Here is a 20,721-nt window from a genome sequence, read left to right as displayed (position 1 = left end):
AAAATCCAAGTGCCAGTGAGCCCTTGCAACCTATACTGGGACCCCTTTAGTTAGAAATCGATCTTTCAACAGAATGGACAAGACATTCCTCCTGCCCTTCCTAATTGGCTGGGTAGTCCGGAGGAGGGGTGCAAATGCTGTTGCTCTGGAAAAAGCCACAGAAAAGCCCACCCATTAGGAAACTGGGTTCCTGATCCCAAAATTGTACTGCTATTTCAGCAGGAGAAGATTCTGCCCAGTATTTCCACTTGCGTGAGAGTCTAAAACTAGGGGTCATAAATAAAGCACAGTCACTAATAAATCCAATAAGCAATTTAGGTAAAACTTCTTTATACAGTGAGTGGTTAGAGCATGATACCACACTGGACTAGTTAAGGCAAACAGCATAAATGCATTTAAGGAGAAGTTAGGTAAGTTCAAGGTAAGAAGGATATGCATATAAATAAGGTGGGAGGAGGCTCATAAGAAGGATAGACCTGTTTCTGCACTGTAAGTTCTATGTAATTTTCTGTTTCTCATAGATGAAGTCTGTGGAGATGAAAAGTTTCTACACTAAAGTCACATCAAGTTAGAACTACCAGATCTTGTTGACTGATTTCAAATGTCATGCACAATATTTCAACTAATTGAGAACTAATCAGCTCTGAAGAAGGGTCATACGGACTCAAAAGGTCAACTCCTTTTCTCTCTCCACAGATGCTGTCAGACCTGCTGAGTTTTTCCAGCATTTTCTGTGTTTGTTTCAGATTTCCAACATCCACAGTACTTTGCTTTTATCTTGGAGGATTGAACCTGTTGGACAGGCTTGCACTTTATTACTTTGCTGCCCTGAGATGGCCTTTGACAATGAAATGCAATACCAGCATTTTACATCCACTCGCACATATGATGGTGCTGCAGTTCAGGATTTCATAAAACTTATCTCATCTGACTTTTCTGGTTGCTATTTCCAGGTCAGGTTACAATTAGCCAAGTTGTGTTTGACTATCCCTTGTTTTGCCTCACTCTTAGCTAGTCAGTCTGACAGTGGCAAACCGGTTATCTGAAGAGACTGTATTAACAAATAATCAACAGTTGAGCTAAAATTAGGTTCAGATTGCTGTTCATTTACCTTCTATTAAGTTGCTCCATCTGTTGGATTGAATTGGAACGCTGAACAATTTGTTGACAGGCAGGAGTTGTGGGTCTTTGCCAAGTGGTCGTCCTGTTCACATGGTCAACGTAAAAGATCCGGCCATGGCTATCAATCCGAGCTTCCCAATCTGTCGTGTTAAAAAAGTAAACAAATCAAAAGGCAGAGTTATGATGGTCAGAATCTGCCACGTAGGAATTATAACACATTCCCAAAAATAACTTGAAGATTTCAACTTGTGCCAGCCAAATTTGACTGCTTGAATGTATACTTTGAACAAAGCTAAATTATTTGATGACAAAAGTGCAGAAGATTACATCTTAACAGAAAAATGAATACAGCAGCTACTGCGCTAGTTTAATATTTGTATTTTAGCTAGGCCATCTTTAAAGGTGTAAATACTGTACATTTCTAAAATATTTCATAAAGTATTTAGAATATTGCAGAACCTAATAGGTTTCCTACAAAATGGCTGAAAAATGATTTATAAGGAGGGCTATGATAAACTCAAAACTATAATTAATATTGATTTTAATACATTAGGGCAAATGCATTAACATCTGTGATTTATTTTTACCCCAAAATGTATTCTCTGATGTCAGCTGGCTGGTGGTACTCCACCAAGAATTCTGAATGACACAAATCTAAAAGATTCAACCTTCTTCCATGATAATGCCTTTTATAACAAGGTTGTGTAAAACGGGATCTTGTTTGGGAAAATACTGTAATCCCCCTCTGACCATTCAACCCTCATCTGCCCAAGCAACTGGACCTTTGTTTCAACATTGCAAAGATAAGCTCAACCAGGTCACTGATGCCCATGTGTGCCTCTTCATCTTACTCTTCAGCTGCTTTGTGGCCTTTTTAAGATGATCCTGAGCCAGGTCTGAGGAGGTTATTCTTAGACCAAGTTGAAAATGACCTGATCACCTGGGGGGCTGCATTATAACTTCAGGTGCTTCCCAACTGGAATAGGAGGAAAATTGAAGGGCCAGTCACAAACAACTGTCCGTAGCCTGGTTAGTCGCATGGGAGGAAATTGTCTCATGAAAGGAGATTTGAAAAGATGAAAGGAAAGCAAATTAAAACTGACCAAAACTTTGAAAATATTAACAAGCATAACAAATTCTACTTTGAGCTTCATGGCTTGGTAGCACATCTGTTTCGTAAGATTTTGTCCCCTCCTCCAAACCCCACCCCACCAATCCACTATGTTATGGCAGAACATAGTAACCACTTAAGAGCTGAAAGGTTAGCACCTTTCAAAAGTTGGAAATGAGGAGCAAATTGATCAAGCTAGAAAAAATGGCTTTCTTCATGTGCAGGATTTTTAAGAAGAAAATCAATTCCTCTTCAGTGATCCCATGATCACACTGAAAAACAATTAGGTAATTGCAATTTAACAGGGGCATCATTCCAAAGATATTTTTCCAACAATTTTCTTTGACTCTTTCCTTTCTAAAGGTGGCAGTTTACACTGGGATATGGTACTGAAAATTGCAGTAATCTCCTTATACTTCATTCAGGTGCTCATTCAACAAGCTGCAATCAACAACTTGCATTTATATAGCACCTTGAACATTGTAAAAAAAATCCCAAGGTGCTTTCATTATGTATTGATTGACATTGACCATCAGTGGGCTATTCAACTGATAGGGACCATCACAGGAAAACTCCTCATCATACACCAACACAGTTGGCTGCTAAATAACAATCAGAAATGGTAAAGCCATGCAATTTTCCACTCTTTTGCTGAAAAAGTTAAGCCCAGTTGAAGTACCTCCATAACTGCTCCAGCTGGGAATGGAAAGACATTACTACATAAAGGAGACATGTCAGAACTGTACTAAAACATAATAGAGGAGCAGAATTTCCACAGGTGGTCCCAGATCACCCACTGTAACTTCTGCAGAAAACTTTTTTCTGTCAATTCTGCAGAATCTCCACCAATCTTCTTAAGTTATCACAAACAATCAGGAGAACCCCTGCGGGAATAACTTGTGAAAGTATCTATTCTGAGCAAATCTGATAGACTCACTTGGTGGTAGTGGTTCATCAATACGCTGATAACGAGTAACGTCTTGCCGCACTGAGGGTAAGGATCTCAAAGGCTGGTGGGTGCTTGATGGAGAATCTAGCCAATAATATTTTAAAATCATAAAAATATTTCACAATGTATTAAAATGATTCTTATGAAGTTAATCAATATTTTAATGCATATTAAGCTGCTACACCACTGTATCACTTTTGATGCAAACTGCCACATAGGTAACTTCATGTTTATTTACTATATAGGTTAAAGATACAAGTAAAATAATATTTTTGTCTAGTGTAGTTCATCATAACAAATTGATTTTTTTGACATGCTATTTAAATTATTTACTTTGCTATTTGACTAATTGGCTTCAAATTATTTGAATCTTACATGCAATTGTTCCACAATAGTTTTCTTTAAATTTACCTGGATTATCACCTTCAGCCTCTGCTGTCGCTTCACTTGCCTCCTCTGGAGTCACTTGGGCAAGTCTGGCTTCTTCTTCCTGTGATAGGTCACCTGTTGTTGCTGCTGCTGCTGCCTGCAAACTCCTCCTCCTCTGCCAAATTTCTTCTGTTTCAGGTACAGAAGGTAATGCATCCAGCTCAATAGGTGCTGGCTCCTGTTGCTGTGCCTCATTATTTTCAGTTTCTTCACTCTCTGGAATATCTGTAATACCTTCAGAATCTTGGTTTTTTGCATGAGCGTCAGCCACTAAGTCAGCTGGACAGGCAGCACCATCTTCCTCATCCTGTGAAGAGAATGCTGGAGTTTCGGAGAACCTGGCACTTTCAAAAGAGGAAAATCGTGTGGTGCTTTCTACAGATGAAGATACCCTTGTTGTGTTGCCACTTCCATTGCACGAGCTGTCAGCACCTTCCACATCACTCTCTCCCTCTGGCCGAGTGCTGGCCTCACTTACACTCTCTGTGCGGGTTGTATCACTTTGTTCATTCTCTGAAGACAGTTGGGATCGTTCTGATGTTTGATCAACTGATTCTGTTTGTGTGAGCAATCTCTCTGCACTGTTTCCAGCATCAGCAGTTTGATCAACTGTAGTCCTGGAAGGCTCTGAAATTTGTTCATCTCCTTGGCAGGTACTGGTCACAATATTATCGTTACTCTGTAATTCATGATTGTCCTGTTCTCCTTCTTCATCTCCAACCTGTGCCGTTGAAGAAAGGTTACATAGCAGTTGATGAAAATTCTTATAGGGAAAGCCTGATAACTGTTCACATGCTTCATCCGAGGCTAATACCTCTTCAGTTTCTATTAGATTTATCTGAGAGTCAGAAGACAGTCCAAAATGAAGTTGATCTCCATTTCTGTTTTGTTGACTGTCCAAGTCCTCATTACCAATGTCGCCAGAAGGACAGTTAAACTGTATACCATTTTCCTCACTTTCTCTTGCTAACTGGAATCCATAAGCCAATTCTTGATGCAGGTCATGATCTTCTTCATCAGAGTCTATATGAAGCATTGCATTCAATCTAGTGTCTGTTGGGAAACTGCTTCTCAGTTTGGGAGATGCTCCAACTTGATGCAGGTGAGCTTCAGCCAAACTTGGCTTTGTACTTTCATTACTATCAACTGTATCAAGATAATCATTCAATGATTCTTGGCGATAGGTTGAACGTCTTGCTGGGGATGGTCTTGTTACTGAAGGTTCACCATGTGCTGCACCTTTACTGTCAATGCTTCCAATTTCACCGGTTGCACTTGGAATGAGCACTGCCCCACTTTCATTCTGTAGAGGTCCATTCACAAAAACTTGCATCTGGTCAGGATGTACTGCTGATGCTAATGGATCTGGCATATCTTCATCATCAGACGGGCTGCCCAAATCTCCATTTTCAGCACTTGCTCCAAGATAAGCACCCAAAGTCTCAGGAGAAGCATCTATTAAAGACAATGTATAGGTTTCATTTAGAGTACAAAAAAACCCCACAATTTACTGTCAAAGTAGTCATGCCCTATTCTGGGCCTACATATTAGCTATGTTAATTATAGAGGTACTGTAAGGTCACTCAGTTAACTAAAAAATAGACTAAACACAGCAAATCTTGCCTATTGTACTTCCAAATAGAACGATCAACACATCACAACAGTGATATGCAAGTTAATGCTTACCTTTTTTCCCCAAAAATATGTTTCAGACACAGACCTCGCACTACTATTCCTTGAGCCACCCAAGAACCAAACAAGACCATTATGGCACAGAAGGCGACCATTCCTCCCATTGAGTTCATGCTGGCTCTCTATAGGGGAATCCAGTCACTCTAATACCTCCACTCTACCCCCATTGCCTTGCAAGTTTATTTCCTTCAAGTGCCTATCCAATTTCCTTTTAAAATCATTGATCGTCTCCGCTTCCACCAACCTTGTAGCCAGCAAGTTCCAGGTCAGAACCAGTCGCTGCGTAAAAAGGTTCTTCCTCATATTCCCTCCATATCTCTTGCCTAAAACTTTAGATCCTTGTCCCCTAGTACTTACACCATCAGATAATGGAACAGCTTTTTTTTTAAACCTACCTTATCTAAACCTATCATAATCTTGTATACCCCTATCAGATCTCTCCTGAAACTCCTTTGCTCCTAGGAGGACAACCCAACTTCTCCAACGTAGCCTTGTAGCCATATTTTCATATCCTTGTAAGTATTCTGGTATATTTCCTCTACACCCTCTCAAGGACCTTCACATCCTTCCTAAAGTGTGATGACAGAACTGGACGTAATACTCCAGTTGTAGCTTAACCAAAGCTTTACAACAGTTTAACATAGCATCCCTGATTTTGTGCTCAAGTCCTCTATTTATGAAGCCATATTCTTTGCTAATTACTCTTTCAATATGTCCTGCCACCTTCAAAGATGAACCCCCAGCTTCCTCTGCTCCTATGTACTCTTCAGAGCTGTGACATTAAGTTTATATTGTCTCTCCCGTTCCTTTCAGCTAAAATGTATCACCTCACATGTCTCCGTATTAAACTCCATCTTCCACTTGAACACAGAAATAAAAGCAAAGAACTGCGGATGCTGGAAATCCAAAACAAAAACAGAATTACCTGGAAAAACTCAGTAGGTCTGGCAGCATCGGCGGAGAAGAAAAGAGTTGACGTTTCGAATCCTCATGACCCTTCAACAGAACTGGGTAATATTAGGAGAGGGGTGAAATATAAGCTGGTTTAAGGTGGGGGGGTGGGGGGAGAGAAGTCTCCTCTACATTGGAGAGACCAAACGCAAACTGGGCGACCGCTTTGCAGAACACCTGCGGTCTGTCTGCAAGAAAGACCCAAACCTCCCTGTCGCTTGCCATTTTAACACTCCACCCTGCTCTCTTGCCTACATGTCTGTCCTTGGCTTGCTGCATTGTTCCAGTGAAGCCCAACGCAAACTGGAGGAACAGCACCTCATCTTCCGACTAGGCACTTTACAGCCTCCCAGACTGAATATTGAATTCAACAACTTTAGATCTTGAACTCCCTTGTCCATCCCCACCCCCTTTCCGTTTCTTCCCCCTCCCTTTTGTTTTTTCTAATAATTTATATAGAATTTTCTTTTCCCGCCTATTTCCATTATTTTTAAATCTATACCTGTAATACCCTGTCAGTCTTTCCACCCCACCCCCACTAGAGCTGTACCTTGAGTGTCCTGCCATCCACTCTTAATTAGCACATTCTCTTAGACAATATCACCACCTTCAACACCTCTTTGTTCCTTTTGTCTGTGACATCTTTCGATTATCTGCTCCTATCACTGCTCGCTTGTCCCTACAACTCCTCCCCCCCTTCCCACCCCCCCAACTTCTCTCCCCCCACCTTAAACCAGCTTATATTTCACCCCTCTCCTAATATTACCCAGTTCTGCTGAAGGGTCATGAGGACTCAAAACGTCAACTCTTTTCTTCTCCGCCGATGCTGCCAGACCTGCTCAGTTTTTCCAGGTAATTCTGTTTTTGTTTTCCATCTTCCACTTGTCTGCCTATTCTGCTAGCCTATTTATGTCCTGTTGCAGTTGATTGATAACATCCTCACTGTCAGCCACACTTCCAAGTTTGGTAACATCAGTGAATGGTGAAATTTTTACTCCAACAGCCAAGTCATTTATATATTAAAAGAGCAGTGGCCATTGGGGAACATGGCTGTCTACCATCCTCCATCCTGAAAAACAACCACTTACCATAACTTGCTATTTTCTATCCTTATGCCAATTTTTATCCAAACTGACAACAACCCTCCTATTCTACAAGCCTCAGTTTTGTTAACAAGCCTGTATGTGCTATTTGTCAAAAGCTTTCCTAAAATCCATATAGACAACATCCACCCTTCACTAATTCTCTGTTAGTTCATAAAAAAATCAATTAGATTAGTCAAACATAATCTGGCTTTCCTCAATTGAGTCAAATCTCTATAAGTGCCCATTAATTTTTTTCCTTGACCTTATTCACCATTGATGTTAAACTAACTGGCCTATAGTTACGAGGAATGTCCTTACACCCTTTCTTGAACAAGGGTGTCACATTTGCCACTTTCCAATCCTCAGGCACCTTTCCCCTGTATCTGGGAGGTGTCAGCTGTGGCTCAGTTCATAGCACCCTCGCCTTTGAATCAGAGGATTGTGGGTTCATGTCCCACTCCTGGAAAACCAAGAACTGTGATTGTACTCGAAAGAAGTTGCAATCTGTGACTGTTGGTAACTCGAAAGAGTTTCCCCTATATCTGGGAAAGTTGGAAGATCATGGCAAGCCCTTCCTCTAGCTCCATTCCCACTTCCATTAGCAACCTGGGATGCAAGCTATCCAGATCAGGTGACTTATTCAATCTAAGCATAGCCATCCTTTCCAATACACCCTACCTATCAAGTTTCATATTATTCATCACCTCTACCATTGTTAGCATCTAACAAGTTCTGTTGATGGATGTTTAATACCTAGTAGTTTAAGGTAATAAGATGAACAGGTGTTGGGTATTGATTAGTTCATTATATTCAGATGTGTCTATAAAGAAGAGTCAGCCAGCACTGGAGGAGATTGTGCTAAAGTGGAGAAGTAAGCTCTGTGGCAAGCAATAAACAGCCTCCACCAAAGCATCTGACTCTCAATGTCTTCTTTACAACCAGGCTTAGGGATTTCTCTGGCAAACACTTCCACTTCTACCGATATTTTGTCAGCATCCTCTTCCTTAGTAAACGCTAATGCAAAGTATTCATTCAGTATTCTAGCCTTTCCCTGCACCTCTTCAGCATATAATTACCTTTTCTGTCCCTTATAGGCCCTGCTGACTGCCCACTTACTATTAACATGCAGGTAAAGGATTTTTGGGTTACCTTTTATGTTAACTGCTATCCTATTCTCAGATTCTCTCTTTGCCAGTCTTTTCCTCTTTATTCCCCCTCTCAACCTATTGTATTCGGCCTAATTCTCCCTGGAAGAATTCACTTGGCATGCATCATACATCCTCTTTTTTTTTTGTTTCCCTGCCTTTCCTGCTTTTGGGAATGTGCCCTTGAAGCATCTATTCCTTAAAGATCACCCACCGTTCTGTTACAACTTTTCCTATCAAACATTGGTTTCATTTTATTCTTGCTAGGTCCCTTCTCCCACTTATCATCCCAATTTAGGAGTTCTACTTTAGGTTATTCCTTGCTCTTCTCCATTGCTAAATTAAACCTTATGATTCGATGATCACTCTTACTCAAATGTTCCCCACAAACTCTTGGTCCTCTTGGCCCATCTCATTCCCAGCACCTGATCCAGCAATGTCTCCTTTCTGCATAGGCTGAAAACATCCTGGTCAAGTAAATTCTCCTGAAAATATTTCAGAAATTCTTCCCCCCTCCTTTCCCTTTACTCCAGCATTACCCCAATCAATATTTGGATAATTAAAGTCCCCCAGTATCACCACTGTGGCGATCTTGCATATCCCTGCAGATTTGCTCCTCTATCTCTCTATCACTATTTGAAAGTCTATAGAATACCCCCCCAGTGGTGTGATCATACCCTTTTTGCTTCTCAACTTGAACCAAGCGGATTCTGGCCTTGCCTTCGCAAGGACATCCTCTCTTTCCAACACTACAATGTCTTCCAGAATCAGTACTGCCACCCCACCTCCCATTTTTCCTTCCCCATCTCTACTAAACACTTTGTATCTGTGAATATTAAGCACCCAGACATCACCATTTTTAGGCCACATTTCCGTTATTGCCAGTGCATGGTTATTTGCGCTTGTAGCTCACCAGGCTTATTCACTACACTTTGTGTGTTTACACACATTCTAAACCTGTCTTTGTATTCCTTGTAGTACTCTATAATCTGCTGCTATCCAATATGGTGCTACTGCCTTCCCTAGTACTATACAACATTCTCATTCCTTTATACATCTTATTCCTTTTTTCTACTTCTCAATGCTGTTGCCCAACCCCCTCCAATTTAGTTTAAACCATCCCCAACCACACTAGTGAACCTCCCAGCAGGGATACTGCTCCCAGTCCTATTGAGGTTCAACCCATCCCTTTTGAGTAGGTGTCGCCTGATCCAGAGCAAGTCCCAATGCCCCAAAAATCTGAAGCCTTCCCTCCTCCAACATGCTTCAAGTCATGTATTGATCCTCCCTATCTTTCTATTTCTCCTTTCATTGGTATGTGGCTCTCGGAGTTATTCAGAGATTGCTACCTTCAAAGTCTTAATTATTAACTTCCTCACTCCATAGGGTGTCAATACCATGTACTGCAATTTCGGCTCACTCTCTTTCCCCTGCAGAATATTCTGCACTCTTTCCATGGTGCCTTTTATCCTGGCACCAGGGAGGCAACACACCATGCAGGACTCACATTGATGGTTACAGGAACGTCTGTCTGTCCCCCTAACAATGAAATCTCATACAAAAACTGCATTTCTACAGTTTGCTGTTACCCCCTATGCAGGCCCTTGCCCATTGATGCCAATGGTCTGGACAGCACTCCTTCGAGGTGTCGTCAGTCCCAGCAGTCTCCAATGCTGAGTACTGGTTTGAGAGTGGCACACACCCCAGAGACTCCTACACTTCCTGCTCTTCCAGATAGCCAGGTACTATCCAGAACTCTCTGCTTGTGGGGTGGCCATCTCCTGGAGCGAACGATTCAGCTTCCCTTATTAAATGATCGATTACAGTATCAAGATGAATAGCAGATGTAAAAATTCTAATGGTAATTCTAAAAGATACTGTAAGGAGGCAAGGTCAACAAATTCGGGTGACAGATTTGGCTCACCTGACTGTCAAGGTCCAGTAAACCTAAATTTGTAGACAGATCTAAAAAGTGTGCAAGAGGTTACTCATTCCGGTACTGCCCCTCCAACATACGGTAGAAACAGACCACAACCAATGAGACTCTGTGATGTACTCTTTATATTACTGAGTTGGCCAAAAAATGCAAAGATAAAAGGCAGCAAGAATATGATCTCCCATTTCTTTAATTCTTTTAATCTTCCAGGAGAAGATCTTTAGCTGTGAATTGTTAATCTAATTAAAATTAACCAGCAAACATCTACCCAACTGCTTCTAAATCTTTTGGGGGAGAAATTAATTTGCGTTGCACTGCAGCAGCATTAAACAGACTTAAGTCAATTCGCTGAGGGTAGACTGTGACACAGGTCTCTCCTAAGTGGCCAGTGGTGTTACCTGCCCGGGGGAATTGATATAAGTCTGCATAGCGCATGAAATAATTTCTCTCTTTTTGTCTCTTTTATATGAGGGGAATGATATATACCATAACTTTCTACAGACAATATGCATCATTTGATGTTCAGAAATAATTTCATTACTAAAGTAAAAATTGTATTGCGTCAAAAAATTACAGGGAAAATTATAGCATATATATTTTTCCTTACATAGGAAATGAAGGAAAGGTAAAATGACAAAACAAATTAGGCAAAGCTTCACTGGGAAACTCTGATGGTGTGTAACAATAGAATCCTACAATTATTCATGGAGTGTCAGGTTAGTCTCGACTAGGTATAATAGCAAGATGACATTAACAGGAAATTCAGCAGGTTGATCACGACCAGATGGAACTTAAAACCAAAGAGAGTTGTGAATAACTATTCAAATTAGATGCATCTTTTCATTACCTTCATGAATAGGTGATGAGAGCTCCACTCTGAACTGCAGCTGACCACTGACATGGTCAGTAGGAAGTCTTCTGCAAAGGTTGTAGTTTACAATCTGGTCACTGCAACAAGGAATAATACACTATGACTCACTTTTAAAAGATAACATACGATGTAAGCATTAAAGTTTTAATTTTCAGGAATTTATAACCATAATTTACTTTATGTATGGTAATTCCCCATTCTGATGCTGGCAAATGGACAAACTGCAAACCTGAGTTAATTTGCTTTAATTACGTTATTGTTCATGGAAATTAAATACTTTAGATTATGAGTCATTCAGATGCTTTATCTTTTGTTCCTCATCCTCATTCGATTACTAGTGGCAAAAATGTATTTTCTTGCGAATCTAGCTAAGGATGGCCAAACTATACACATAGACAAAAAGAAGGAACTGTAATCTTTTGGCCTCCACAGAAGAGTCTCCCAACACTGATTGACTGACTAGGCACATGGATGTATTGCTGATCTCACACGCACATGCGTATACACACACACACACCCCCCAAATTTAGTGATGCCTCGCTGGGGCACCTGCTGGATGCAGTGGAAGGCCATTGCGATGTCATCTATCCCACTTCTGGCTGCATGAGGTCCACCAGAGTCACCAAACGGGCCTGGGAGGTGATGTAATGGTGGTCAACGCCACCGGAGCACAGAGGAGGTCAGCCATCCAGTGCAGGAAGAGAATTAATGCTCTCATCCATTCCGCCAGGGTAAGTCAACCACCTCATCACTCTCAACCCATATGCTCACAAACCCATCACACATCCACAGTGACCTCACACCTCAAGGGACAACACCACTAACTCTCACACACACGCTCACATCTCCATCAGACTCATATCCGCTGGAGTTCGCATACTCATCGGTCCATGGCTCCAGTCACCACACAAACATTCCACACAGTACCATGTGGCCTGCTCACACTCTCTCCATCTGTTTTCATGCAGGAGAAACTGGCTCACAATGGCCGGGAGAAGTCCCAGGCCGGGGGTGGAATGGCCTTTTTGGGCCCCTCACTCACTTTGAGGAGCGTGCCATTGCACTGACTGGTGAGGACGTGGACCATGCCTGTGGCGATGGTGAAGTCGGCAGCCAACGCCTACATAAGGATCCTGCACCCCATCATCCCTTTCTCAACACAACTGTGAGTGCTCTCTCTCCTGCTTTTGACTCTCCTGCCATGGACTAATTATCTCTACTTTGGTTCACAGGGAGCTCTGCCAAATGACCGACATCCTCAGCCATCCAGTCCCTCCAGTTCCATCCAGGCCCTCACCTCCAGCCAAGAGGACTCCTCCTCCATTGAAGCGCTGGAAATAAGCAGCCTGGAAGACCTATCACAGCGCTTATCCACACCCTCCACCAGCGCAGAGACACACACCTCGGTGGGACCTAGATCTAGAGCAGGCTCAGGTTCATAATCTGGTGGCTACCGCATGGACATGTGTCCACAACAGGAAGAGGCAGACTCAGCCGAGCTCCCTGGCACTTGGAGGACTGCTGGGGAAGAGACATCTGTGAGGTCCGAGTAAGATGACGAGCCTCTGGATTTGGCCTTCCAACTCATCTTGAAGAGTCAGCAGAAGGTGGAGAAAAATCACGCAGAGCAGTTGGATGCCCTCGACAGAGTGGCGCGAGGGTCAGAGGAGTGTGTCTGCTGCTTTCTGATGAAGTGGTGCCCACAGGTAGGTCTCCATGGGAAAGATGGCAGACGCCAGAGAGACCATGGTCCAGCAGAACATGGAGATACGCCACAGACCTGCACTCCATCACGGTAGCCATGGGTGAGTTCCTGCAGTGGCAACACGAGAGGGAAATGAGGCACCTTGAAGTCCCTCCAGGTGCTCCTTCCCTTCAAGGAGTCAGGCCGGGGCCCTTGGGCACCCGAAGGGAGGAGCGGAAGCTGGACAGCCCTGGGTCATCCACTCAGGAATCTCAGAGGCTCTCCTCTCCCTTCGAGTCCCTTTGCCTGTGACCCCCTCAACCTCGTCCTCTGTCACCGCATAGGGAGCAGCTGGCCCACAGGAGGACAGCCAAAGCAAGCCTGGGCCCTCAAGGCCTCAGCTGTCCAGAGGATACACGGCAAAGTCATCAGAGGCAACAGGGCCAACAATTGCACAGCCTGTCTCCACCCCTGCTGTGGATGTCAGGGCAACACCTAGAAGTATTAGGCCTAGAAAAGTTAAGAAATTCTGACGACAGTTGGTTGCACGGGTGAACACATTTTGTAACTTTATAATCTGAAAATATATTCACTTTCATTGAATAACGTGTAATGTTGTCTTTCAGCTTCCCCAGTTACTCATGTTCTCTCCCCCATCACTGTTGATCCCGCCAGCATCACCTTCCACCTCCTCACCGTCACCTATCAACCTTTCCATTCCAGGATGTCCAGGTGAACATGCATGTTCCCTACATTCCTGAGAATCCCACCCCCATCCACATTGACAATGACCTCCCCAACCTCCTCCTTCCCACCCTCAGGGTCCATGTCTGCCTCCGAGTCCCCACCGTCCACCCTCGCTGTCCTTTCTACCACTACCATCGCTCCCTCACTCTCCCACCCTTCCAGCTCCCTCTGCCCCCTCTCATACTCACCATTCCCTCCTACCATGCCCACCCTCAGTTTGCTCCCCAGGAGGCAGTCACTGACTCCACAGACCCTTCCACTGCACGTTCACAGGACATCCCTCTCCCTTACTCCCTCCTCCCGCCGAACTCTTTCCCCTCGCTGGATTCATTCCCCCCTCCTCATTCCCTTTTACTTTCCTCCCCCCTTGCCGCATTCTCCCCATTACACCCTCCTCCCCTTCTACTCCCTCCTTCTACCCCCCGCCCCCCCCTCCACAACCGACATCTTCGCTCGCCCCTCCCAACCTCAACCCCCGACATCTTGGTTCCCCCCGCCCAACCTCTCCTGCCCCTGACACCATCATCACCCCCCTCCCAAGCTCATCCTCCCTGGCACCTCTGTTCCGCCTCCCTCTCCCAACCTCATCCACCCCCGCGGTACACCTTCCTTTCCCAGTCAAACCTAGACCTTCCTCTCCCCCAGCTCCCTCGCCGATCATCCGTAGCAGCCCACGGCCAAGACCGTGATGTTCCAAAGCAGACCCAAGGCATCAACGGAGACCTCCCACCTTCTGTGAGCTGCTTCACGGCAGAGCCATATCCATGAGAACCCACCCAGCATGTGATGCACATTCCTCTAGGGTCTGATAACTGTAGGGCTCCAGCATCTTCTGCTCCTTGGTTATCCGAGATTGGAGCAAGGTCTTAACTGTAAGTCCCAACTTCTGCACGTCACCTTTGTCCAGATGTGTTCTGGGCTGGTGGTTTTCCCGTGAGCATAATGGTAAATCTGGCATGGGGGGACGATTCCATCAGTCCTTGCTTTGCATCCAATTAGTGGGTTGCAAAGCGGGTTTGCGCCAGCCTCTGGCAGGATTCAGGTTCTGCCATGACCATCGAATGATCCCGCTGTGCTTCCATGTTGGTATGAAACCAATTTTTGGCCTTCTCGCCATATTGTTCCCCGCTCCCCCCGCGATGCCTGACGCCAACGGGGCCAGAAAATTCTCGCCATTGATTTATTGTACCTCAACATTTATTACCCTTTCCTCGTGTTCGATTCCAACAGAGATGAAATAGAAGTTAGTTTCATATATTGTTTGAAAAATCAGGGAAATGTAGTAAACTTGCACTAATTCATATAGTCTTGTCTATTTCCATTTTTAAACTGGTCTTCAGGTAGTGCTCCTGTAAATACTAAAAAGATCATATTGCTTTTTACTCAATGGAACTGAAGTCAGATATATTTGTGTTTAAGAATATTTGTCCATGAAAGCAAAAATATGGTCCTCAAGGTCCTTGACACATATACACAAATTGGCATGTGAAAGTCCATTTTAGCCTGTCTGTTCTTCAGCATTTGCTAATTCACGACAGATTCTGTAATTCCTTGGGTACTAGAGATGCTAAACACAATGGCTTTGTTTACTTTCACTTGTCTCTGCCCTACTGCTGTTTTGGGAACAGGAAATTAACCACTGAGGTTACTGTGACTGACAAGAGAGCTTATGGTCTTCCGAACATGTCAGGATGTCACAGGGCAGGGATTAAAATAGTAGCATAAAATGACAGCAACTCAAACAACAGGAAAGCAGAATCTGCTCTGTACCTACTCAGCTCACTGCTTTGAAAATAGAATCACAATGAAAAAGAACAGCTACTCAAGCTGCAAATCAGTGGGCTGCATTAGAAATTCCTACAAATAGTAACATTTGAGAGGACACCAAATAGGTAGGCCTAGATACAATACACTCACCCTTAATTTCCAAACAACTAAGGGCAGAATTTTGCCCTTGTTGGGCGGGCGGGCAGCTGATCGCCATCGCTGAAGCGGGCCCCGCCGCCATTTTGAGTGGGCGGGCCAATTAAGGCCCACCCAGCGGGCCACCCGATGGGAAGCGCTATGCGCTTCCTGTGCAGGGGGGAGGGGAGGGATTCCCCAACTGTCAAAGTGCGCACATCTCCCTGAGACTAAGTGCTGTCTCAGGGAGATCACTGAAAGTTTTTTAAACATCAAGAATAGACAAATAAAAAATTTATTAACATGTCCCCCTCGTGTGACGATGTCACATGAGTTGGGACATGTTAATAAAAGCAACATAAAGTTTATTAAACATTTTTAAAATGGACATGGAACCTCATCCCGCCAGTGGATGAGGTTTCATGTTTTTTCTATTCCCCGCTGGGGCTCCTGGCCTGCCCGCCAGCCTTAAGGTTGGACGGGCAGGGCATTTAATGAGCTTAATTATCCTGTCAATGGCCTCAATTGGCCATTGACAGGTCAGCGGGCGGACAGCTGATTTCGCTGTCCGCCCGCCTTCCTCAATACTTAAATGGACCAGGATGACGTCGGGGGTTCCTCCCAACGTCCTCCCATGTCATTTTCCCGTCGGCGAGTGGGCCCCGCCCCAAATCGCCGATGGAAAAATTCTGGCCTAAGTTGCAGTTTGGTGAATAATACATTTAGTTACATGCAAACAATGTTCCAATCATAATATAATCCAGAAAAGTGTGAGGTAATGCATTTGGGGGGGGGCAAACAAAGCAAGGGAATACTCAATGAACGGGAGGATATTGGGAGGGGTAGAGAAAGTGAGAGACCTTGGAGTGAATGCCCACAGGTCCCTGAAGGTGGCAGAACAGGTGGATAAATTGGTAAAGAAAGTATAAGGAATGTCTTCCTTTATTGGACGAGGTACTGAATACAAAAGCAGGAAGGAAATGCTGGAAATATATAAAACTCTGTTTAGGCAGAGCTGGAATTTTGTATACAGTTCTGGTCACCACATTATAGGATGGATGTAATTGCTCTTGAGAAAGTATAGAAGAGATTTACAAAAATGTTGCCAGGATTTGAAAATTGCAGCTATGAGGAAAGACTGGATAGACTAGGGTTGTTTTCTTTAGAAGAGAGGAGGCTGAGGGGTAACCTAATTAAGGTGTACAGAACTATGAGGGGCCTAGATAGGGTAGGCAGCAAAGGCGTGTTTCCCCTAGCTGAGAGGTCAATTACCATGGGGGAATAGATTTAAGGTGATTGGTAGAAGGATTAGAGGGGACATGAGGAAAAGTTTTTTCACCCAGAGGGTGGTGGGCGTCTGGAATTCACTGTCCGAATTGGTGGTTGAAGCTGAAATGCTCAATTCATTTAAAAGGTACCTGGATCTGCACTTGAAGTGCTGTAAACTGCAAGGCTACAGACCAGGTGCTGGAAAATGGGATTAAAATGAGGAACTAATTTCTCTTTTTTTTTGGCCGGCACAGGCACGATGGGCTAAATGATCTCCTTCTGCCCTGTAACTTTTCTATGGTTCCACGGTTCTATAAAGCAAGCTTGCAAGCCAATTTAAATGAATAATAAATGGTCAAGTTATAATAAAGTTCTGCATTCTCATTCTGCTTGGGAGTAGGGGGTAAGGGGTATTTTTTTGCGTACACACATAAATAAGCAGCCCTTATTGTATATAAGGGAAGTGTCTGCAGGGATGGGCAACAAATGCTGGCCTTGCAGTGATGTCCACATCCCATGAAAGAATAAAAATTGTTTGTGACCATAGATAAGGCCCTTATAATCAGGTACAAACAAGGTCACCAAGGAAAAGTTACCTATGCTAAAGGAACCACAAAATACGGGTAAGAGACAGATAAAAAATATACAACAGGAAGGATAAGGAAACTTGTGAAAGCTGCTCCAGAGATTATTAGATGAACAGGCGCCTGGCCCTGCCCATAATGAAAAAACAAAACCAGGTCACAGAATAAATAATTAGAAAACTAGTGAAAAAAGTTATGACAAAGACACATACTGAAAGGCACAGCATGTTTGTAGTAACAAGGGACTCCTTGCTCAAGAAGATGGATATACATGTGTTGTAAGGTAAATACCAAAAGGATAATGAGCCATCTATCTAGACCTAGAGCAGTGTACTTTAAGAAAAGTTTATACAGCAAGAAACCAGATGGTAGTAACCCATGAAGGGGCAAACAACATAGGAAGAAACTATGTAATGGCTTTGTAATTCGAGACAAAATGCAACAAAGGATGCAAATTAATATTTTGCGTGTAATTTTGGTGCGCAATAAAGGAGGGGAGTTCACTAAGAAAAATAATGGTGTTGCCAATCTAGCTGTAGAAAATGACGATATATGAGAAATGTAAAAAACTTGAGATAAGAGTGCGACCAGCAGAGCCCTAGCAGACACCTGGGTAGAGATAAAAATCCTGGAATCAGAACAAACAGTTGGATGTTGTGATGAGGGAGAATCATATGGTTTTTCTGAATGCTTGAACAAAAAGGAGTCTTCATCTGTATAAATCTTAGAGGTCTTATGGTCAGTAGAAACTTTTGCTACCAGTTATAGAATTTGAAAGCAAATCAGGTAGAGTGGAAGTGATCTTCATGTAAGATCATAAGAAAGAGGAGCTGGAGTCAGTCATTCAGCCTCTTGAGCCTGGTCTGTCATTCAATAAGATCACGGCTGATCTGGATGTGGCCTTAACTCCACTTTCTTGCCTACCTCCATAACCCTCGACTCCCTTAAATCAAAAATCTGTCCAACTCAGCCTTGAATATATTCAATGACCCAGCCTCCACTGCTCTCTGGGGAAGAGGATCCCAAAGGCTGAGAGAAGAAATTTCTCTTTAACTCAGTCTTAAATGGGAGACTTTTACTTTTAAACTGTGCCCCCTTGTTCTAGATTCCCCCACGACGGAAAACATCCTCTCAGCATTTACCCTGTGAAGCCCGCTCAGAATCTTATATGTTTCAATAAGATCACCTTTCATTCTTCTAAGCTCCAGTGAGTATAGATAGGCACAACCTGCTCAACCTTTCCTCATGAGTCAACCCCTTCATCCCAGGAATCAGCTGAGTGAACTTTTTATGGCTTGCTTCCACTATGTATATATCCTTGCTCAAGTAAGGAGACCAAATCTTACACAGTACTCCAGGTGGGCTCTCATCAATGCCTTATACAGTGGTAGCAAGACTTCCCTACTTTTGTACTAAATCCCCCTTGAAATAAAGGCCAACATTTCATTTGCCTTCCTAATTACTTGCTGTACCTGCATGTCACTGACAAAGTGCCAATAGCTGCTTGACAATAAAGATAAAGACCAAGACTGACTTCTTCAAAACAGAGTTTTCTTTTGGTGCATAAAACTCCACAGGATACTTATCTCACTTATTTTCCCTTTTTATATATACTAAATAAGGTACTTAGCTTGTTAACTAATAATTACCATTTAAATTCCTTCAGAGTTAACTGTTTTCTTCCCTAACAGTAACCTTTTGTGATTCTTGTACAAGGACACCCAGATCCCTCTGTACTGCAGCATTCTGCAGTCTCTCTCCATGTAAATAATATTCTGCTTTTCTATTCCTCCTGCCAAAGCGGACAACCTCATATTTTCCCATATTATACTTCATTTGCCCAATTTGTGCCACTCACTTAACCTATGTATATTCCTTTGCAGACTCTTTGGATCCTCCTCATGGCTTGCTTTCTTACCTATCTTTGTATCATCACTGAATTTGACTACCGTACAGTCAGTCCCTGTCATGAAGCTAATAATGTATATAACATTATTGGAAATTATTTTTTTTAAAATAGAGGGTTAGTCTGTGGGTGTGTTTTAATTGGATTAAAGCCAGCTCGTCTGGGTGCTTTGGTATGCACTAGTTTTGAGATGTAAGAGAGGTAGAGTGCATTTGCATTTTGTTGAATACAGCATTCAAGAGGGGAGTGAAATCTGGCACCCAGCTAGCAGAGACCAAGCAATGTTTATATTACTAATAAAATTGGTATTATGAAAGGGGTTTTATTGTTAGAAGAGGTGGAGTTCAAAGGGTCTGGTGATACAATGAGAGTTTACACTCAATGAGATGTGCTGGGTATAACAAACAGCAGTTTCATGTGTGCAGGGCAGAGGCATGTAATATCTAAGCAGCTGTAAGCCTACCACTGTGTCTGCAAAGGAACCAAAGTGAAAGGAACCTCATTTTGAATTTGTAATGTGAAAATGCTTTGCCTGGCGTCTGCTTAAAGTCTATAGGTTGTTGTTGCCTTAATGGAGATTAGTTTGGGAATTTGTTTAAAGTTATGATAGTAGTAATTTGTAGCCATGTGTATATGTTTAACTTGTTTAAATTAATAAATGTCTCATGTAAGTTGATATAAAAACCTCTCGAGAACTGGTGGACTGATTCCTGAATTTAGAGCTGCATTTCAAACATACATACCACTTGAAAATATAGGTTATGACAGTTGTTTAAGGTTTCCCTCTGGTACTTTAAATAACTCAGATTTACCAACTGCAGTGTTATAACAGTCCCTTCATTCAAGTCTTTAATATAGATTGTAAATAGTTGAGGCCCCAGCACTGATCTCTGGCATTCCACTAGTTACAATTTGCAAAGTTGAAAATGACCCATTTATCTCAACTTTGTTTCCTATTAATTAGCCAATTCTCTATCCACGCTAATATACCACCCCTATGCTATGCGCCTTTTATGCGGCATCTTATGGGGCAGAATTTAACAGCCCCGTTTCAGCGGGTACGGGGCCGTAAAATGCGGCGAGACATTCTAAACCTCATTGGCTTTGGCAGGAAGGTAAAATCCCGCTGCCGTAAAATTTCGCCCACAGAATGTTTTTTTGGAGAAACAAATACAATGCATCTACTGGTTCCCCTTTACCCATCCTGCTTGTTACACCCTTACAGAAGTCTAATAAATTTGTCAAACATGATTTCCCTTTCACAAAAACTGACTGATTGTATAATGATTGTCTAAACGTCCTTCCACTTCTTACTTAATAGTGGATTCTAGCATATTC

General features: G+C 42.9%; 1 protein-coding gene across 5 annotated transcripts in view; it reads right to left on the bottom strand.

Annotated features, from left to right (window-relative positions):
* Positions 1 to 20,721, bottom strand: part of hecw2b (HECT, C2 and WW domain containing E3 ubiquitin protein ligase 2b) — a 413,575-nt gene that overhangs the window by 156,161 nt on the left and 236,693 nt on the right. For all 5 annotated transcript variants that reach the window (XR_013577941.1, XM_078551841.1, XM_078551844.1 and 2 more), the window contains 4 exons: positions 11,268 to 11,368; positions 3,594 to 5,066; positions 3,171 to 3,266; positions 1,112 to 1,262 (listed from right to left, as the gene is read on the bottom strand). Coding sequence is in view for 4 of the 5 variants with exons in the window: in XM_078551841.1 (XP_078407967.1) it covers positions 1,112 to 1,262; positions 3,171 to 3,266; positions 3,594 to 5,066; positions 11,268 to 11,368 (1,821 nt within the window). In the remaining variant the exon portion in view is untranslated. The remainder of the gene's footprint in view (positions 1 to 1,111; positions 1,263 to 3,170; positions 3,267 to 3,593; positions 5,067 to 11,267; positions 11,369 to 20,721) is intronic.

Source organism: Cetorhinus maximus, chromosome 11 (genome assembly GCF_964194155.1).
Source record: "Cetorhinus maximus chromosome 11, sCetMax3.hap1.1, whole genome shotgun sequence".
Taxonomy (NCBI): domain Eukaryota; kingdom Metazoa; phylum Chordata; class Chondrichthyes; order Lamniformes; family Cetorhinidae; genus Cetorhinus; species Cetorhinus maximus.
The sequence above is the reverse complement of the archived record's forward strand: the minus strand, read 5'-3'. Positions and strand labels throughout refer to the sequence as shown.